Genomic DNA, 16657 nt, shown 5'->3' with positions numbered 1-16657 from the left:
GGGAGTCCATCCCAGCAGGGAGTTTTCACATAGACGAGGGACTCGCACAAATGGTTATTCTAGAATCTGTCTTGAGTGCCTGTTGTTGCAAATTCACTCTCTTTTTTCTGTCCTAAACTAGAATCAAAACTGAAAATGTCAGAGGAGGACTTAGCTCCTGTGATGCGTCAACGTAGCAACACACTCCCAAAGAGCTTTGGCTCTCAGCTGGAGAAGGAGGAAGAGAAGAAGCAAGACGTGTCCGATAAATCACCCAAGCCTGCAGTGGAGACAACCCTGGATTCCATCCAGAAAAAGCTTCAGGAGAAAAGGACAGAGGCAAACCGACCAGAAGACATTAAGGTACAACTGAAAGGATGAATTGATTTATATCACAATGAAGAACACTGATTTTAAATCAAGTTTCCTATTTCGTCATTTGTGCACTTTAGAACAGGAGTGCATACAGATTGGTTAATGTAACAATTAAAACATATTGGTTTACTTTTATATAAAGCAGTTATACTACTTAGGAGTACATCTCAAAACTGTTCATCATGCGACCCACAAGAACTTTTGCACTGCAAATTAAATCTGTTTTACAGACAAGAGGGGCAGTTCAGGCATTTGTGGAGTTCTGTTTAATGCTCTGTACAAGTATAGTGTCATGAAGCAAGATCACTCACTGAAAGGCTAAGACTGCAATCTTGTGTACATTTGTTTGAGGCTAAGTCCCATTGCTTCTGAATAAATATGCTGGAATTGAACTGGTACCTCTAGCCATCCTGTGCAAAATTACTTGAAAGCCATACTTGCAAGGAGATAAGCCCCACTGGACTTATTTCTCTGTAGAAATGTATATAATATGATTGCAAATACTCAAAAATTTTCCAGAATCAGTGGGGGATGGTTACTGGACAGAACAGTGTTTCTGCATAAGATAAAAAGTCAACTTTTATGCCGTTTGTTTGGCAGATGATCATAATTTAAGAACTCAATTAAAATAGAGGCACATGGGACCAGCCATGTGGATTCTATGAATGATCCTGGTCTGATACAATATGGTATCTCCTGGATCCTAGAGCTTGTGATGATTTTTCCATTCCCTGAATGTAGTAGGAAGTCCACAACAATAAACACATCAGGTCATATTATCATATCATGTTTATTATGTTTAACCTCAGAGGTCTGATGTTTTTCCATAGAAAAGCTGCCTTTTACTCAAGTGTGTTTGACAGAGGGTTATGGATTCAGTTTTAAGACATTTAAATAGTTTAAGGGCACAATCCTAACCAGGTCTACTCAGAACTAAGTCCTGTTTTGTTCAGTGGGGCCTACTCTCAGGGAAGTGTGGTTAGGATTGCAGCCTAAATATTTAATTTGTGTCTATACTTCATTTTAAGCAAGATTATGTGCAAAAAAAAAAAAATCTCGAATTGAAATTTTTTAAAAATACAGGGTTTTTTTTCATTCATTGGTTTTTATCCACTTATATGGGGCAGGGGGAAGAGGAAGTCCTCAACAGATGGATGTTGGTTTTGGCAATATCTCCATGATGGGTGTAACATCTCTTGTCACTGTAGGAGGAAAATCTTTAAAGGATACGAAAGGGTGACTGATCAGCATTGTGTGTCTTGTGAATGAGTCCCAAGTTAAGCGGTTGCTTTAATATATGACTTGAGCATTCAGCCAGCATCTTGTCATCTATAAAAGGATGGTGGGAGTGCTGAATATCTGATGGGGCTACTGTAGAGATTGAGATAAATAATTGCAAAGTATTGAGATAAATTACATTATGAACTTGGGTTTTGTTGACTTTCGTGCTATATGCTCTTTTTTAGGGATGATAGGAAGACCTTTGATATAGAGTTTTGTGCACTCTGGGCGTGTTTAGATGATACAATCTGAGCCAGCCTTTTCTCCTAGGATTCAGAATGTGCAGGAGCATATTCTGTTCCCCTTTCCAGTGTCCCTTTCTTGTTCATTCTAGTTGCATTTGCTCAAACCACGCACACGTACACAATGCAAGTAGAAGAAAGGGGAACTGGGGTACATGCAAGGGGGCTGACTTGCTCAGTAACATCCAATTTGGCCCACCACCTGTTTTATTTAAGTCTGTATTTGCAAGATTACCTGGGGATTGAATATATACATAAAGGATGGTGGCTAAATGGTACCTTTGAGTTCATAATATCCAGAAAATGGGAGTATATGGCTGGATAAGGCCTATTGTAATGGTTAATGAAAGACTGACCAAGATTCATCATCTCTAGTTGATAAATACAGCTTCCATTGTTTTGTAAAATGCGAAGAATAATTTACCAGGCTAAGCTGACGGAGGTAATAGTGGGGAGAGCGATTGCCTTCATACCCGTGAGCTTCTCAGAGGCATCAGGTTGATCACAGTGGTTCAGAAAAGATGTTTGAGTAAATGGACATTTTGGTCTGGTTCAGTAAGAAGGGATGTGATCTTAAGATCCTAGTTTCTTTCTTGAGTTGTAAAGAAGGCTGTAAGCTTCCTTTGGTCAATTGAATGTATTATTTAAATAGATTTTTAATTGGTTAAGGCCAGTGTTAGGGTCCAATCCTATCCAACTTCCCAGGGCCGATGCATCCACAATGCAGCCCCAAAGTAAGGGAATAAATGTTTTCTTATCTTGAGGAGACCTCCATGACTGCCTCCCTCTCTCATGATGCATGGTTGCATCGATACTGGAAAGTTGGATAGGATTGGGTGATAGGATTCAGTTGGTGAAAGCATATTTTGATCAATGAGGCTGCCTGCTAAGCACATATCTTTGTTTTTTGCAACCATTTTTGTTTTTGGATGTTATGGTAACAGACAGTAAAAAGGATGGTGTTGAACATGAGTTTATCTTTTAACAAATCTCCATTCATTGTTAATGAAATTGTGTGTTGTCTCACACTTCCCTGAGTATCTCAGAAATGTTGAGATTTTGGTAATACAGGTGGAGCCTATTTATCCGTTAGTTCCGTTCCGTGACTCAGCGTAATTAACAAAAATTGCGCTAAATTGTGCAAAATCCCATAGAGTTACACAAAGAGGCTGCAGCCTGACACTTCTGGATGGAAGGAAACTAAGGCAGCTGTTGTCAATCCCCTCCCCTCTGTACTCAGCCCTCCCCGTTGCCAGCTGTCCCTGCTTCTTTCACAGGTGGGATGCTGACCTTTTGAGAGTCCAATCCTATGCATTTCTACTCAGAAGTAAGTCCCATTCTAGTCAATGGGGCTTACTCCCAGGAAAGTGTGGAGAGGATTGTAGCCTTGCTGGGCTGTTTTGTTTCCATAGGCTGGAGCATGGAGAGCCTGCACCATCTGGGGGGTGGGGGGAATTCAGCAAACACTCCCTGGGTTTTTTAAAGCAGCCCCCTCTGTTGCTACCGCAGCTGCCCGTGTGTGTGTGTGTGTGTGTGTGTGTGTGTGAAAGAGAGAGAGAGAGAGAGAGAGAGCTCCACCTTGCTGCACGTACTCTGGCTGTTTAGGTTTTCTGCCCCCCACTTCCCCTCTTCAGCCTTTTTGCTGGCATAGGTGCTCCAGGAGTCTTACTGTTCCTTAGCAAGGGGAGCCTCTTCCATGGCTCCAGGGCTATTTCCCTGTCTGAGCCTTTTTGCAGTGTTTTGGGCTGCCTGGAAAAGGATCGAGATGCCAGCGAAGGGCAAAGGGGGCAAAGGTGTGTGTGACTTTCAGTTCCCGCAGATAAATCCGTGGATAAATAGGCTGCACCTGTACTCATATTTACATTTAATTAGAGCTGGGCTGAAAGATGTCTGGGCCAGAATTCAGCTGAATTGGGGGGGGGGGGTGTTCAGTGGTGATCAGTGGTGGTTGTGACCTCTGTGCCACCAAGGGTTGTGCCTGCAAGTGCTGCTGCCCCCCCCAACCTCCAGAGATGGCCTCCAGTCACGTTCTGAGGCTGTACCGCCTCTCCAGTCCTCAGAACACCTCTGGAAGACCTTAGAAAAGTACTTCTGGTTTTTTGAAAAACCAGAAGTACCTTTCTATGGCCTTCTGGAAGTTCTAGAAAGTGTTAGAAGGCCTTCTGAGGGCCGGAGAAGCCGTGTGCCTTCACCACCACCACCACAACTGTATAATAATTATTCACTATAATAGTGAATAAATGTTGTATAGCTCTTTTTGAAAGATTGGGGTGGACCAAGGGGAAGAATCAGCATCCAAACCAATTAAATTACAAATGGCACCATTTTTCTCTTTCCACCCCTCCTCTTCCCCACCTTCCCTTGCTTTCTTTATACAGGATATGACTAGGGATCAGATAGCAGCAGAGAAAGTGGCACTTCAAAAATCTCTCTTGTATTATGAGAGCATCCATGGTAGACCAGTAAGTAAATCAGCATTCATTACATCCACTCTTGAAATTGTCTTTCCACCAAGACAAGAAGGCCTGTGAACATTGAGGGGGAAAACACTGTGATTTTACTTAGGAAGGCCTCCTTTCTACTATTCACAACAGAATGTCTGGTATTCCTCTGGTGCACTTCTTGTTCCTGGCATCATTCTTATGGCCATATGGTTGCCCTTATACTCCTAGCCTCTTTATTTGCCCGTTTTTCCAGCCTTCCACAGAATCAAAACTGGCATCTTCACACTCTAAGCATTTTGTGGATGTAACACTACTGTGCCAAGATGCCCATCTTCAGGCTTGTCTTAATAAGTGGATGGGAATAGAACTTTTGTGGTGTTTAGGTTTTACTGCCTGTCCAGAGGGTGTTTGTTTGTACAAGCAAAAGATTCTATAGAGCATCTGGAAGTAGGGAAGAACCATAGCTCAATGGTGGAGCTCATGTTTTGTATGCGAAAGATCCAAAGTTCTAGCATTTCCAAGTAGGGCTATCTGAAACTTTGGAGTGTAGACAGTATTGAGCTAAATGGACTGATGTTTGTCTTGGTATAAGGCAGTTTCCTACATTTGGTAGCTGGTGGGAGAAAAAGCCTGTAAGTCCCTGTCAGATCAATCACCACTGTGAACTATTTCTTTCTTCAGGTAACAAAACACGAACGGCAGGTGATGAAGCCTCTGTATGACAGATACCGTTTGGTGAAGCAGATCTTGTCAAGGGCCAACTCCATCCCCATTATTGTAAGTATGGGCCATTTCTGGGTGTTCGATTTGCATGGATTTATTTGTATTGCTGGCCAAGGGAGAGAAAGAAACTCATCTCTGTGTACTACCTTGATTTGAGCTGTGACCCAGCTTCACCTACATAGTAATATCTGGACAAGCATGTGCAAGTCATCTCAAAGCAATGGGGAGAGTCTAGGACTGGTCTCTGGCCTGAGGGGTACCTGCTCATGGGTTTTCTGTCAATATGGTTTCTGTTGAAACTGGAAATTTGGAAGACATTCCCCCCAAATGGTGATACAACGTGGCACCAGAGAATGTTACACTAATGTTTTACCTTGCTTAATGTGGACGTCATTTGCTGGGCCCCTTGCATTGATTTTCTTCTGTGTGCCTTAAAGTAAATTCAGTATATGGAGATTGGATGTGCAACATGAGCATTTCTGATCCCTGTCAATAAGGAATCAGACAATGTAGTTTCCCCTATAGAGAAGTAAATGAACGGGGTGAACTGACCTGGCCTGGCCTGACAGCTTATGGCTATCAATAATACTCTAGACCAGTGCTTCTAAAACTGTGGTCCACGGTGTAACTCCTTCTGCCTTCTTGAGAGATCTGAGCCATGAAGTCTCTTGATGCTTGCCATGGGGCTTGGATATGTGTCAAACCTTGCGAGAGGCTGTAAGATAGTGGGTAAAGTAAAGGGAAGTGGGAGAGACAAGGTGAGAGCTGACGTGCGGGATGTGTGTGTAAAAAATTGTCCGCCTGCCACAGCAGATATTTTGAGAAGCACTGCTATAGACTGAGAATGTCAGGTGTTTACTTAGCGATGATGCCGAAAACATAAATGTGTCTTGATTTACATTGCTTTAAGGGCTATACAAAAAGCTGTGGTCCTCCCACGTTGCACCTCCTTGAATCCTCCTTGGGTTAAAGGGAAAGAACAATCAAGCATCCTGCTTCTGATTCTTGAAGGAGAACACTGATGTTTCCTTTGTGAGCACAGTGGTTCTAGCACACAGAGCACAAGCTGTGAGCACAATTGGGGACTTCCTTTGCTTACTAGTTCTAAATGCATATTTTAATTTGTACCTCTTTGGAATAAATGTAATACCAAGGTGGTTGGCAACCTTCAGTCTCGAAAGACTATGGTATAAGCCTACAGCACTTGGTATTCCCAGGAGGTCTCCCATCCAAGTACTAACCAGCCCTGACCCTGCTTAGCTTCCAGGATCAGATGAGATCAAGGCAGAACTTGAATTCCACATTAAAAAAATTATGTAACCAGTAGTTTCCCAATTCTACAGTTGGGAAAGCCTTGCCTGTTTGGGGGTTTTCTTTACTTACAATATTTTTTTTTTTTTGGTCTAATGGAGGAATTGGAAGATTTTGAAAATACTTTTTCCTATTTCTGTTATGAGCTGAAATTGAGGAGCCAGTTCAGGAGATCCTAGTTAGGATCACAAATGGGGCCAGGGCCTGTGTGATCCCTGTGTCCCCTGCCTTCCCTCCTCCACTAGATTCTGGAGCTGTGCTGTCCACATCCTGGCTTGTTTAAACCAGAGCTCAGTGGCTTGTGCACAGCAGGGAACTGTAGTCTAGAAGCCAGGATGCTAAACCAGACTGTTCGACCATCGTTCTCAGCTTTGCACAAGCCTTAAACAAGCTGTGCTTCCTGACTATGCAAGCAGAGGATGTAAGGAGATGAGGGAGCTTATGAATTAGTCTGGGTTAGTCTTTGGGCCACATTCACAATTCTTGACCATCTTGATCATCTTGACCACCCCAACAGGTTGGAAATTAAAAGATGGGGAGGGGAAGAAGGCAGGTGGTATGTGGGACCTGTGCTCAAAGAAGCTGCCTTGTCCCTTGACTGATAAACTTCCAGCCCTCTGTAGTTTTAGGGGTTGAGAAAATGCATTTTGGCTTTTTTGCCTTGAGGGCTTGATACATTCATTTTAATGAAAAGAGAAGCTTCACACTGTGTATTGGATTACTGCTGTTCTTGGGTATCCTGTGGTACATTCATTGCAATGCTGCTTCCTAGATTGTCTGACTGTTGTAGTGCAAACATGGGGTGCCTCTTGCTTTCAGCCAATTCCTTTTCTTTTTTCCCCATGAATGTTTATTTTATTCCTTTGCTGCTGCAAGAGCTTGCACGTGCCTTGGCAGCCACCGTATTTTTCTGGTTATAAGGATTCTGTCCAGATGTCCCTGGGTGGTGGGTGTGGTGATGTACCATCGCCCTGCCCCCACTGGTTTTTGGCTATAACTTTTGATAGAATAGAGATATTTCAAATCAATATATTTCATTGCATTATGCATGACATGATGGTATTATTTGAAAATGTCAAGATTCTAAAAATTTTGGTGAGTAGTGGCGTCATCCGCCCTGTGTGTGTGTCACCTGGTGCCCTGTGTGTGTGTCACCTGGTGCGACCCGCACCCTCCTTAGCGACATCACTGGTTGAAAGTATCCTGGCAAAGCACATGTTTCTTCTGGGCCTAGGACACAATCCATCAAAAGTTTTTGCCTGTGTGAGTTCCACTGAAATCAAAGAGATCTGTATAAGGGCACTAAGAGCACTTCATACCCATTCATTTCAGAGGAGGCTGAAACAAGGGAAGATCTTTGTTAGGTAGCTTCCAAAGACACATGCCCCATCTAACAATTTTTTTTTTTTACTTCATAGTGTCATACCCCAACCTTCAATCCAAGTATTTCTAGGGCTGCTAACGGTAGCATCTAGAGAATTATTTGTATTGTGTCACCAGCTGTGTCCATGGTTCTTTACAGAGGATGTGAAGACAGGTTACTGTCCCAAGGGGCTTGCTGTCTAGAAATAGATAGGGGTACACAACAGGGGAAGGAAAGAGAAACAGAGGTAAGGAAAAGTAGTTACAGTTTTAAGACAGATTAAAAACAATTCAAGGGTGAATATATATATATATATACACACACACACACACACACACACACACACACACACACAGAGAGAGAGAATAAGACCAAATATATCATAGAAGTCAAAAGTCCTGGAAAAAGAAAACAGATTTTTGCCCAGTGCCAAAAAGACAAGAGGGTTGGTGTCAAGCGAGTCTGAATTATTCCAGAAATGAGACATCGCAAACAAGAGCAATCTCTTTCCCAGTCACCGTCTTCCTTGCCCCAAATGGACTTCAAAGATGACCTCAGAGCAGATTTCATGTAGGAATAGATGATTCTTGGGCACCCAGGTTCTGAATCATGTCCCCAACCCTTAAGTATCTAAATCTCAACTCTCCAGACCTCATTATTATCAAAAATTTCTGTGTGCTTCCATTTGGCCATAAGTTTGAAGAGGGAAACTCCTGAACACTGGTGACTTCCATGTGTGCAGCAGAAGTCTGGTGTGCATACTAGAGCCTCTGGATTGAGGCTCGTGTGCTGGTCTGCAATGTGTGCTTTGGCCTTAGGAGTAGTTACATATAAGTCATAGCGGGGGAAACAGCCTGTACGCTATCCTTTCACCTTTTACAAAAGATCTTCCATTTGTTTGCTTGTTTTGTTTTTTTTTTTTGTAAATGGTTTAGAGGCTCATTATTCTAAATGCACTCTTTGGGTAGAAATTGGGTTTGGATTTGGAAATGAGCAATGAAGAGATTTGAGAGGAGCTGGCAGAGAAAGGGGACATAATGTAACCTGCTTGTTAACGCCTGTCACAGGGTTCCCCCTCCAGCAAGCGGAGAAGCCCTTTGCTGCAGCCAATTATCGAGGGCGAAACTGCTTCCTTCTTCAAGGAGAACAAGGTGAAGAACCCTCCCACTGCTAACTAATTTGCTCAGCCTGCCTCACTTCCCCCCCTCCCCCCACAATGAAAGTGATTCACTTTGTGTTCTTAATTGCTGATTCCTTGCAATGTTTCCAGGAAACAAAATCACTAGCTGCTTGAGCCTGGCTTTTGGTCCCCATGCCATCTGCCTCTGTTACAGCTTGGTCTGTCTCAGTACCGCCTTGGCTTTGATTTATTTATTTCCCCCTTCCCACATGCGCACCTTTTGATTCGCAAAATTATTCGCTGCGTCTTGTCATCGTTTTCTTTTTTTTAAAATACCATCTTTGCAACTGATATTCTTCATGACTGCTCATCTCTCTCCCAAAGTTTGACGGCTCATTCTCTGTGGCTTGGGTCCCATCTGCAGCAGAATGAAGCGGTGGAATTCTGAATGGTCAGATTGGACTGGACCGCTTCCAGCTGCAGGTGCATGGTCTCCTTTCTGAAAGCGCCTTTTGAATCCTTCTCTCATGTAAATAATTCCTTGCAAGTAGAGTGCTTCTGCCACTCGTACTTGCAGAGAGAGGTTTTTATGTATTCCAAAATGTGATTCCACCACCTGCAGGGTTTGAGTTCACTGTACACATGTGAAATAACCTCTGCTGAGCTGCTGCAAGCTTGTATTTCTGTGTCACCCTTACGGAACGTGTGTCTGCCCGTGTGGCCCCCTCTTTATCATGCAGCAATATACTCATTTTATACCACTGTACCTGACCTTCTCAAGAATTGCCTCATTAGAAGCCAAGGTGCAATTGGATATTCTTTTCCTTACCTTTTTGGGGGTGGGGTTGGGGGGCAGGCAGCAAGCTTTCTCACGCTGTGTGTGCTGTCATTTTTCCCACACTTCAAATCAGCGCGACTTAGCACAAGATTGATCTCTGGCACAAGTCCACACAACAGAAATTGCATAACACAGCCAGCAATGAATGTGGTCCATGCACTTTTTACCCAGCTGCTATCACAAAGGGTTCAATGTATGGTCTGGTCTTATCTGCATGCTTTTGGTTGTTATATGTCCATACCAGCCAAAGATGCTACATCGTGCTGCAAATTCATTGCACTAGCCTTCTGCAGGGGGGTTACTTTGAATCAGGTAGCCTTGGGGTGGGAGTGTGGCTAATTCAACTGAATCACTGCCTGTTGGACTGAGCTGCTGCCTATAAGAATGGACTGCACTAGGCTTGATGAACAATGCTCTTGATTTGCCACCAGGCAGCTTTGTGTTGACTGTTTGAGAATGCTGAGGGTTACTGAGTAAAGTGCTGTGAACACTTGAATTCTACTATATAAATTTTAATTAGACAGTTAATTTTTATTAACGAGCAGTGCCAGTATCTTTGTGATGCGTAGCCGTTTCGTTCATCAGTACCTTGCTGGTAACTTAAAGTTCCACTGATGGCTGGCCCAGATAGGATTGGGTCGTAAGCATATAAGGATACATTCAGATAACCAGATCTGTGCATGGCCTCTCCAGGCTTCAGAAAGCCTCCCAGATGCAACTGGAAGATGTTCCTGGTCACATCTGGGAGATCAGGTGGGACCCTTTACAGCAGGTTCAGAACCCTCAGTGATTCAAATCCACAGATTCCAAACCCACAGATTAAAAGGGGCCAGCTGTATACATAGTGATGGAGGGAATTGCAACAGCCTCCTCCTAGTCCTCCTCCTCCTAGATAGCCTTTCCTATCCACCCCCTAGCACTTGTGCTGTGGCTATTGTGGTAAAATAGGGCTTATATACATCATTCCAATCTGCACACACTCTCCTTTGCCCCTGACTTTGAGAGATGCAGAGGGTAGGGCAAGGGGTCCAATTCAGCTTCCCCACCCTGTGTAGGCTCTGCACAATTATTGCTACATCCGCAGAGGACTGTGAAATGCCAAAGAGGTGGTAGAACAGTCCAAACAGACGGACTGTTCTGGCACAAATTCTTAGTGCTTATGGCCTGTTATGAATCATACTGGTTCTTTCAAGAACAGGATGGAGGTGCCTGCCTGCATTGTTTCTTAAAAGGACCATCAGCTCCTCTTCTTTCCATTCCCAGAAATGAATTCTTTAAACTTAAATGTGGCTGCAAATATTAATAGCTGGTTCCAGTGGTCCGGAATGATGACATGTTTTTTTGGTGCTGTCTTAACGCTGCCTTCTTTTCATCCACTAGATTCCAGCTAGCAAAGCCCTTGTGCATGTGTTTTAAATGGGGGTAAAGTCTTGGCACCATTCACTGTGGGGCTGCTGCAATTAGAAGAAAAATGGAGCCCTCCCTCCCACCAGCCCCAGAACCAGCTCACAGTAGCCACCAGCTTCAAAATTTATAGTCAAACAAAACGAAGCCATGAACTGGCTAAGATGTAAATGTGAAACTCTGCAGCAACTTTTTTCCCCATAAGTTAAGCTTATGGGGGGAAATCAGAAATCATATGTTGAGCTTATGGGGGAAATTATTTTGCTGGCTGGAAGGTCACTTAATGACATGCCAGCCACCAGCACTTCCCCAGTGAGTCCCGGAGCTCTGCCCACTCTCCACCTCCTCTTGCTGCCTGGGCCAGAGGTGTCTCTGTCTACCTGATTCTGAAGTGCTCCTGATTACACCAGCAGTACTTTAAGTCAAGAAGCCAAACTTAATGCTGCTTTATTCCACTCTTTTCCATTACGATGCGTATCTCAATCATTGCAAAGCACTTGTCGAACCTGTTCTTTCTCATAAGACGCTGTGGTTTTGTTGCTTCATCTTTGCTAGCTTCATTATGGGGAGTAATTTAATGTAACCTGCATATACATGCACCAGTCTTCAGTGTCTCAACATGGTAAGGTGTTTGTGGGTACCAGCTTGATCTGTAGTTCCATCAAGATTTCTCTCCAGGACCTCAACTGCTACCGTAGGGAGCAACCTAAAGTGGCCTTCACGTGGTAGTCACATTGCATGGACTGACTCATCTGGATCTTAAATTGATCACACTTGCCCTCTCTGTCTTTTTTTGAGTTTTCAAATGCGATGCTTGCTTTTGACAGATGGAATATCCTATATGTTGCCTTCGTAAGACATCCTATTTATCAGTGGTATCAAACTGTCTCCACAGGAGGAAGAGGATGGCTCTGAGGACGACAGCAACATGAAATCTGATTTCACAGTCACCCTAAAATCAGACTTCAATGTGAAGAGCTTCTTGGAACAGCTAGAAGATGACGCCGATGGCTTTGTTTCACCAGTGGATGATAGGATTCCTTCAAGAAGCAGCCAGGATATGGGGCTCTCCAACCTTCATGCCGCCTCAGTGTACGTCACATTCTCTGGAGACTGCATTTAATGCTACGTATTTTTGCAAAAGACAGTGGATAAATGCAGGAAGAGGGCCTTATATAATCGTTCATGCTTCGTTCATAGGTCTTAAAAACAGGAGCCGTAGCTCAGTGGAAGAAGTGCCTTCTGGTCATGTCTGGAGGTGTTCTGCGGCGCAGGGAGTCTATGCACAGCTTCGTCACACTTCAGAAGGCATTTGAGAAGCACTTCCAATTTCTCAGCAAACTGGAAGTGCCTCTCAGAGGCCTTCTGAGGAGCAAGGAAGCCTCCTCACTCCTCAGAACACCTCTGGACACAACCAGAAGGAACTTCCACCACTGTATGAGACTGTGGTAGAAGACTGTGGTAGAAACTGTGACTGTTGCACAAAATACAACAAAAAAAAATCTTTGTCAGCTGATGCATCTCTGCCATACAGAAAAGACAGTGCTGAGCTGGAGGAGCCCACAACCTGGGCTCACATGTTCAGCATGTTCACATACAGCCTACATATTCAACTGTGATCAGATTGTCACTTCAGGTAAGGGTTGTCCAAAGTTTTTGGCAGGAGGGCCACATCATCTCTCTGACAATGTGTCGGGGGGGGGCGGGGGAAAAAAGAATTAATTTACATTTCAAATTTGAATAAATATACATAAGTTTACATAAATGAATATATTAAAGATGAACATATGAATGAATGAAGGTCTTGCAATAGCTCAAGGCCTATAAAAGGCCTTGCACAAAGCAAGGCTGGCCTTTCCTTTGCTGCTTGCAGCTGCATCACAGACGTGAAACAGCAAGCAGTGGAGGAAGCCCTCATCCCACAGCTCATGCGAGAGGTCAAACAGTCGCCTTCATGCTGAGAGCGGTTGCATCGAGCCAGTGTGGGCTCCAACAAATCTCTGGAGGGCCAGAGGCTCATTAGAGACTGGGGGCTCCCTGAGGGCCGCATTGAGAGGCCTTGAGGGCCACATGTGGCCCCATGGCCAGGGTTTGGGCACCCCTGCTTCAGGTGATTGTTGCCTGAGCTTTCTGCAGCGGTTTTTGTTTCCTTGTAGTAAATTTGGGTCTGTTAAACTCCGTAGGCCAGAACTTGTGGAGCAGCTGCAAGAAGTCAGGGAAGAGAAAAAGAGGATCAGAAAAAAACTGAGAGATTTTGAGGATAATTTTTTCCGACAAAATGGAAGGTAAGTTTCTTTCTCTGCACTTTACCCCACTTTTGCATGCAGCCGAGCAAGAACGTACAGTCTCTGTGAGTACTGTCCTTGTTCAGATGACTTGGTCAGGGGAGAAAATGGTCATAGTTACTATCTTGATGGCAATCTGATTTCTTCCAGAAATGTCCAGAAGGAAGACCGTGCTCCTATGGCAGAAGAATATAATGAATACAAACAGGTGAAGGCCAAGCTGCGGCTGCTGGAGGTCCTTATCAGCAAAAGAGATATTGGTTCTAAGATCATGTAATGACGGTTCCCTTGACCTTGCCAACAGAGTTAAGAAGCTGACCAAGCCAAAGGAATGCTTGCCTTGAAGAACTCGGCAAGAGCCAAATACTGCATGGAGGGGCTTTTTAGCAGCTCTCCCTGGACAGTGGCTAACTGGAAGTGGAGAGGAGGGAGGGGAAGAGTCTTGTATCTTTCTTTAGACTTGTGGCCTGTTCCGTCTCCCAGCTGGTCACTCAGGCCACCATGAAGGACGATCAAGAGAAACTCAGAAAGACTCTGCACCAAGAGGCTTTGATCCGCCTGTGACTCCTAAAACACTTAGAGATGGACTCTTATCTTTTTTCCAGAGTGTCGGCACGAGAACTTGTTTGAGTTGTCATAAATTGCCAGAACAGCCAGACAAGTAAAGCACCTAGATCTGATAGGGAGGGGCTCACATTCTGAGTTGATTCTGTAGTTTTGTGAGAGAGAGAGAGAGAGAGAGAGAGACATTCTCAGGATCTCGTGTTTGATTGCAGCTTTGGTTTGTTGGTATGTGGCCTTTTAAATTTTATTCATCCCAGTTATATGTTGAATTGCCGGTCAGTGAAAAAGTACTATGTGCTGCCTTGGCCTTTGCGATGGCTTTTTTTTCTTTTTTTTAAGAACAATTTTTATTCTTGCGTTTTTCTGGAATGCCATTTCACAACTGCCTCTTCAGTTTGGATAGATGGAGTAAAGAGCCGAGACTAGACCTTGGAGCAATCCAATTTAGTTAGTTACTGGGTGTCCTCAAAAGTGGGCAGAAATTGAATGGGAGGGATCTTAGTAGCAGGGGACATTCTTATTGGGCTAGCTAGACCAGTGGTTCTGATGCTGTGTCCTGTGGAAAGAGCCAGTGATTCGCTGGGAACCCAATTGGAAGGTCCACAATGAGAAGATCACTAATGATGAACAAGTCACCTGTCCCCTGTTACTACTATTCTCCTGCAAAGTTGGTGTGATCCAGCATGCAGGTGTGAAATTAGCAGAGAAGTGAATCTCTGGAATAACTTTCCAGAATCTTCTGCAACTCACAGTAGTTTGTGGGGGGGACAGGATCCCTGGCAGACCAGTACTGATGCCATCAAAGAGAAAAGTTTAAGCAGGGTGGAAGGCAAATTGAACATATCAGCTAATAACCTTAGTTATGCCCCCAAAACATGATTGTCTAATCAAGAGATGAGGCTTTAATGTTTTCCGTTCATGTTTAGCCACAAGTGTTTACATGGCTCTATTACTGTACTTTCAAGTAGCTTGTGTAAAATTGTAGGTACACAGTTATGCACTTTAGACAGAGAGAATTTATATTTTTTAAAAAACTAAAAACTAAGAAGAAAGCATAACCAAAACCGTAATTTAAAAAGGCAAAAAAATTTTTTTTTGTCTATCTGACTTATTTGTTAAGCTGTTCTTTTTCAGAAGGAAAAGTGTCTACAACTGAGCTTTAAGACTTGTGTAAAGAAGCAGTCTGCTAATAAAGTATGTCATCATCAGCAAAAACATTGGGACTGGTGTGGGAAAGATGTTTCAAAACTGCATTTCGGATTACGAATAATGTCTGATCAAAGTTCATGGAGCTGCCTTTGCTACCTGTCAAAATCAGTTGAATTAAAAACTTGGTAACAAAATATGAAAATTCCATGAAGTCTCTTAGCGGAGAATTCCATTCCAGTCTCCCCAGAGTGAATAGCAACTAAGATTTTTCAGATCAAAAGTGATGTAAAAAGGAAAAAAAAAAAAGATATGGCCTGTTTCCAAAGAATCTGAGCCAAAGGGGAATTTCAAAAACAGTTTGTGATAATGGCTTGGAAGTCAAAAGCTCAAGCAAAGTAGCCAAACACTTCATGTGAATCAAGTCTAAACTGGTGCTCTCAGAGTGACATGAAATATAGAAGAATGATTCAGATACACCTCTCAGTTCCCAACTGGAGTGCGTGTTTATATATACATTTCAAAATTCTAATATAAATTAATCAGGTGAAATATATTTTAAAGCCAAATAAGAATGATAATTAATAAACCACTTACAAATATAAATGACTCCTGCAATTAAAAATGAAAGCCCTGTGATTTGCTCAGTCTTGGGTGGTCTGATCTTTAACTATTTACGTGAAAATATGAAACAATTAGCGCATCCTCACATAATAATTGTGTTACGCTTCCAGGTTTAACTTGTGTATAGATGTACATGGAGATAGTCATAGATTGAATTGCTTTATCTTTCACCAAAATTAAAGCTTTCCTGGACTCAAGGGGGGAAATGCATTGGTGACTAGCTGCTTCTTCTTCGTCAGGGTGAATTGCATAAAATGACAACTGAGGGCCCAATCCTATCCAAGTTTCCAGCATCAGTGCAGCCACAATGCAAATGTTCCCATACCTTGAAGAGGCCTCTGTGACTGCTTCTTCACCACAGGATGCAGTGCATTCCCCATTGGTACAGCTGCACAGGCACTGGAAAATTGGATAGAATTGGGCCCTGAGTCACAGAACAGAAAATAGCTTGCTATAGCCAGGGTTGTACTGAGGTCAGATCTGGAAACTGAGAGCAAGATCTCTTTGAAGGTTCTTTGAGTTCACACAGTTCCACTCTTGACGTCCTTATAGTTGGGAAGTTAATTATCAACTGAAACATGTGCTTATTTGCCATGGCGTCACTAGGATTCGCGTCACCCGGTGTGGGAGGCCTGCGCATCATCCCATGCAGTGGGCGGGGCAACACTCCAGGTAGGCGTGGTGATGTACCATTGCCCCGCCCCTATCGGTTTTTTTGTGTGTATCTTTTGTTAGAACACAGATATTTCAATGTGGATTGTTTCATTGCATTCTGCATGAAATTACACATTGATTGATATATAACATGACGGTGTTATTTCTCCAAATTCTGATTTTAGTGATTTTGAAAACTTGTAGAGTCTCACACACACACACACACACACACACACACACAGCTCGTGTCAACTTAGCACTGGGACCCACTTTTAAGAATGACAATCTGTCCAGGACCCATTGG

The 16657-nt window shown here is 43.4% G+C and overlaps 1 protein-coding gene across 4 annotated transcripts in view; it reads left to right on the top strand.

Annotated features, from left to right (window-relative positions):
• The window catches only part of FAM13A (family with sequence similarity 13 member A), a 147036-nt gene extending 132825 nt beyond the window's left edge, over nt 1-14211 (top strand). For all 4 annotated transcript variants that reach the window (XM_066632116.1, XM_066632119.1, XM_066632118.1 and 1 more), the window contains 7 exons: nt 122-342; nt 4256-4339; nt 5003-5098; nt 8786-8869; nt 11976-12172; nt 13264-13365; nt 13516-14211. In XM_066632116.1, the coding sequence (XP_066488213.1) occupies nt 122-342; nt 4256-4339; nt 5003-5098; nt 8786-8869; nt 11976-12172; nt 13264-13365; nt 13516-13642 (911 nt within the window). In that variant the 3' untranslated portion in view covers nt 13643-14211. The remainder of the gene's footprint in view (nt 1-121; nt 343-4255; nt 4340-5002; nt 5099-8785; nt 8870-11975; nt 12173-13263; nt 13366-13515) is intronic.
• Nucleotides 14212-16657: the final 2446 nt, after the last annotated feature.

Source organism: Tiliqua scincoides, chromosome 6, assembly GCF_035046505.1.
Source record: "Tiliqua scincoides isolate rTilSci1 chromosome 6, rTilSci1.hap2, whole genome shotgun sequence".
Taxonomy (NCBI): domain Eukaryota; kingdom Metazoa; phylum Chordata; class Lepidosauria; order Squamata; family Scincidae; genus Tiliqua; species Tiliqua scincoides.
This window is presented reverse-complemented; position numbering and strand designations above follow the sequence as displayed.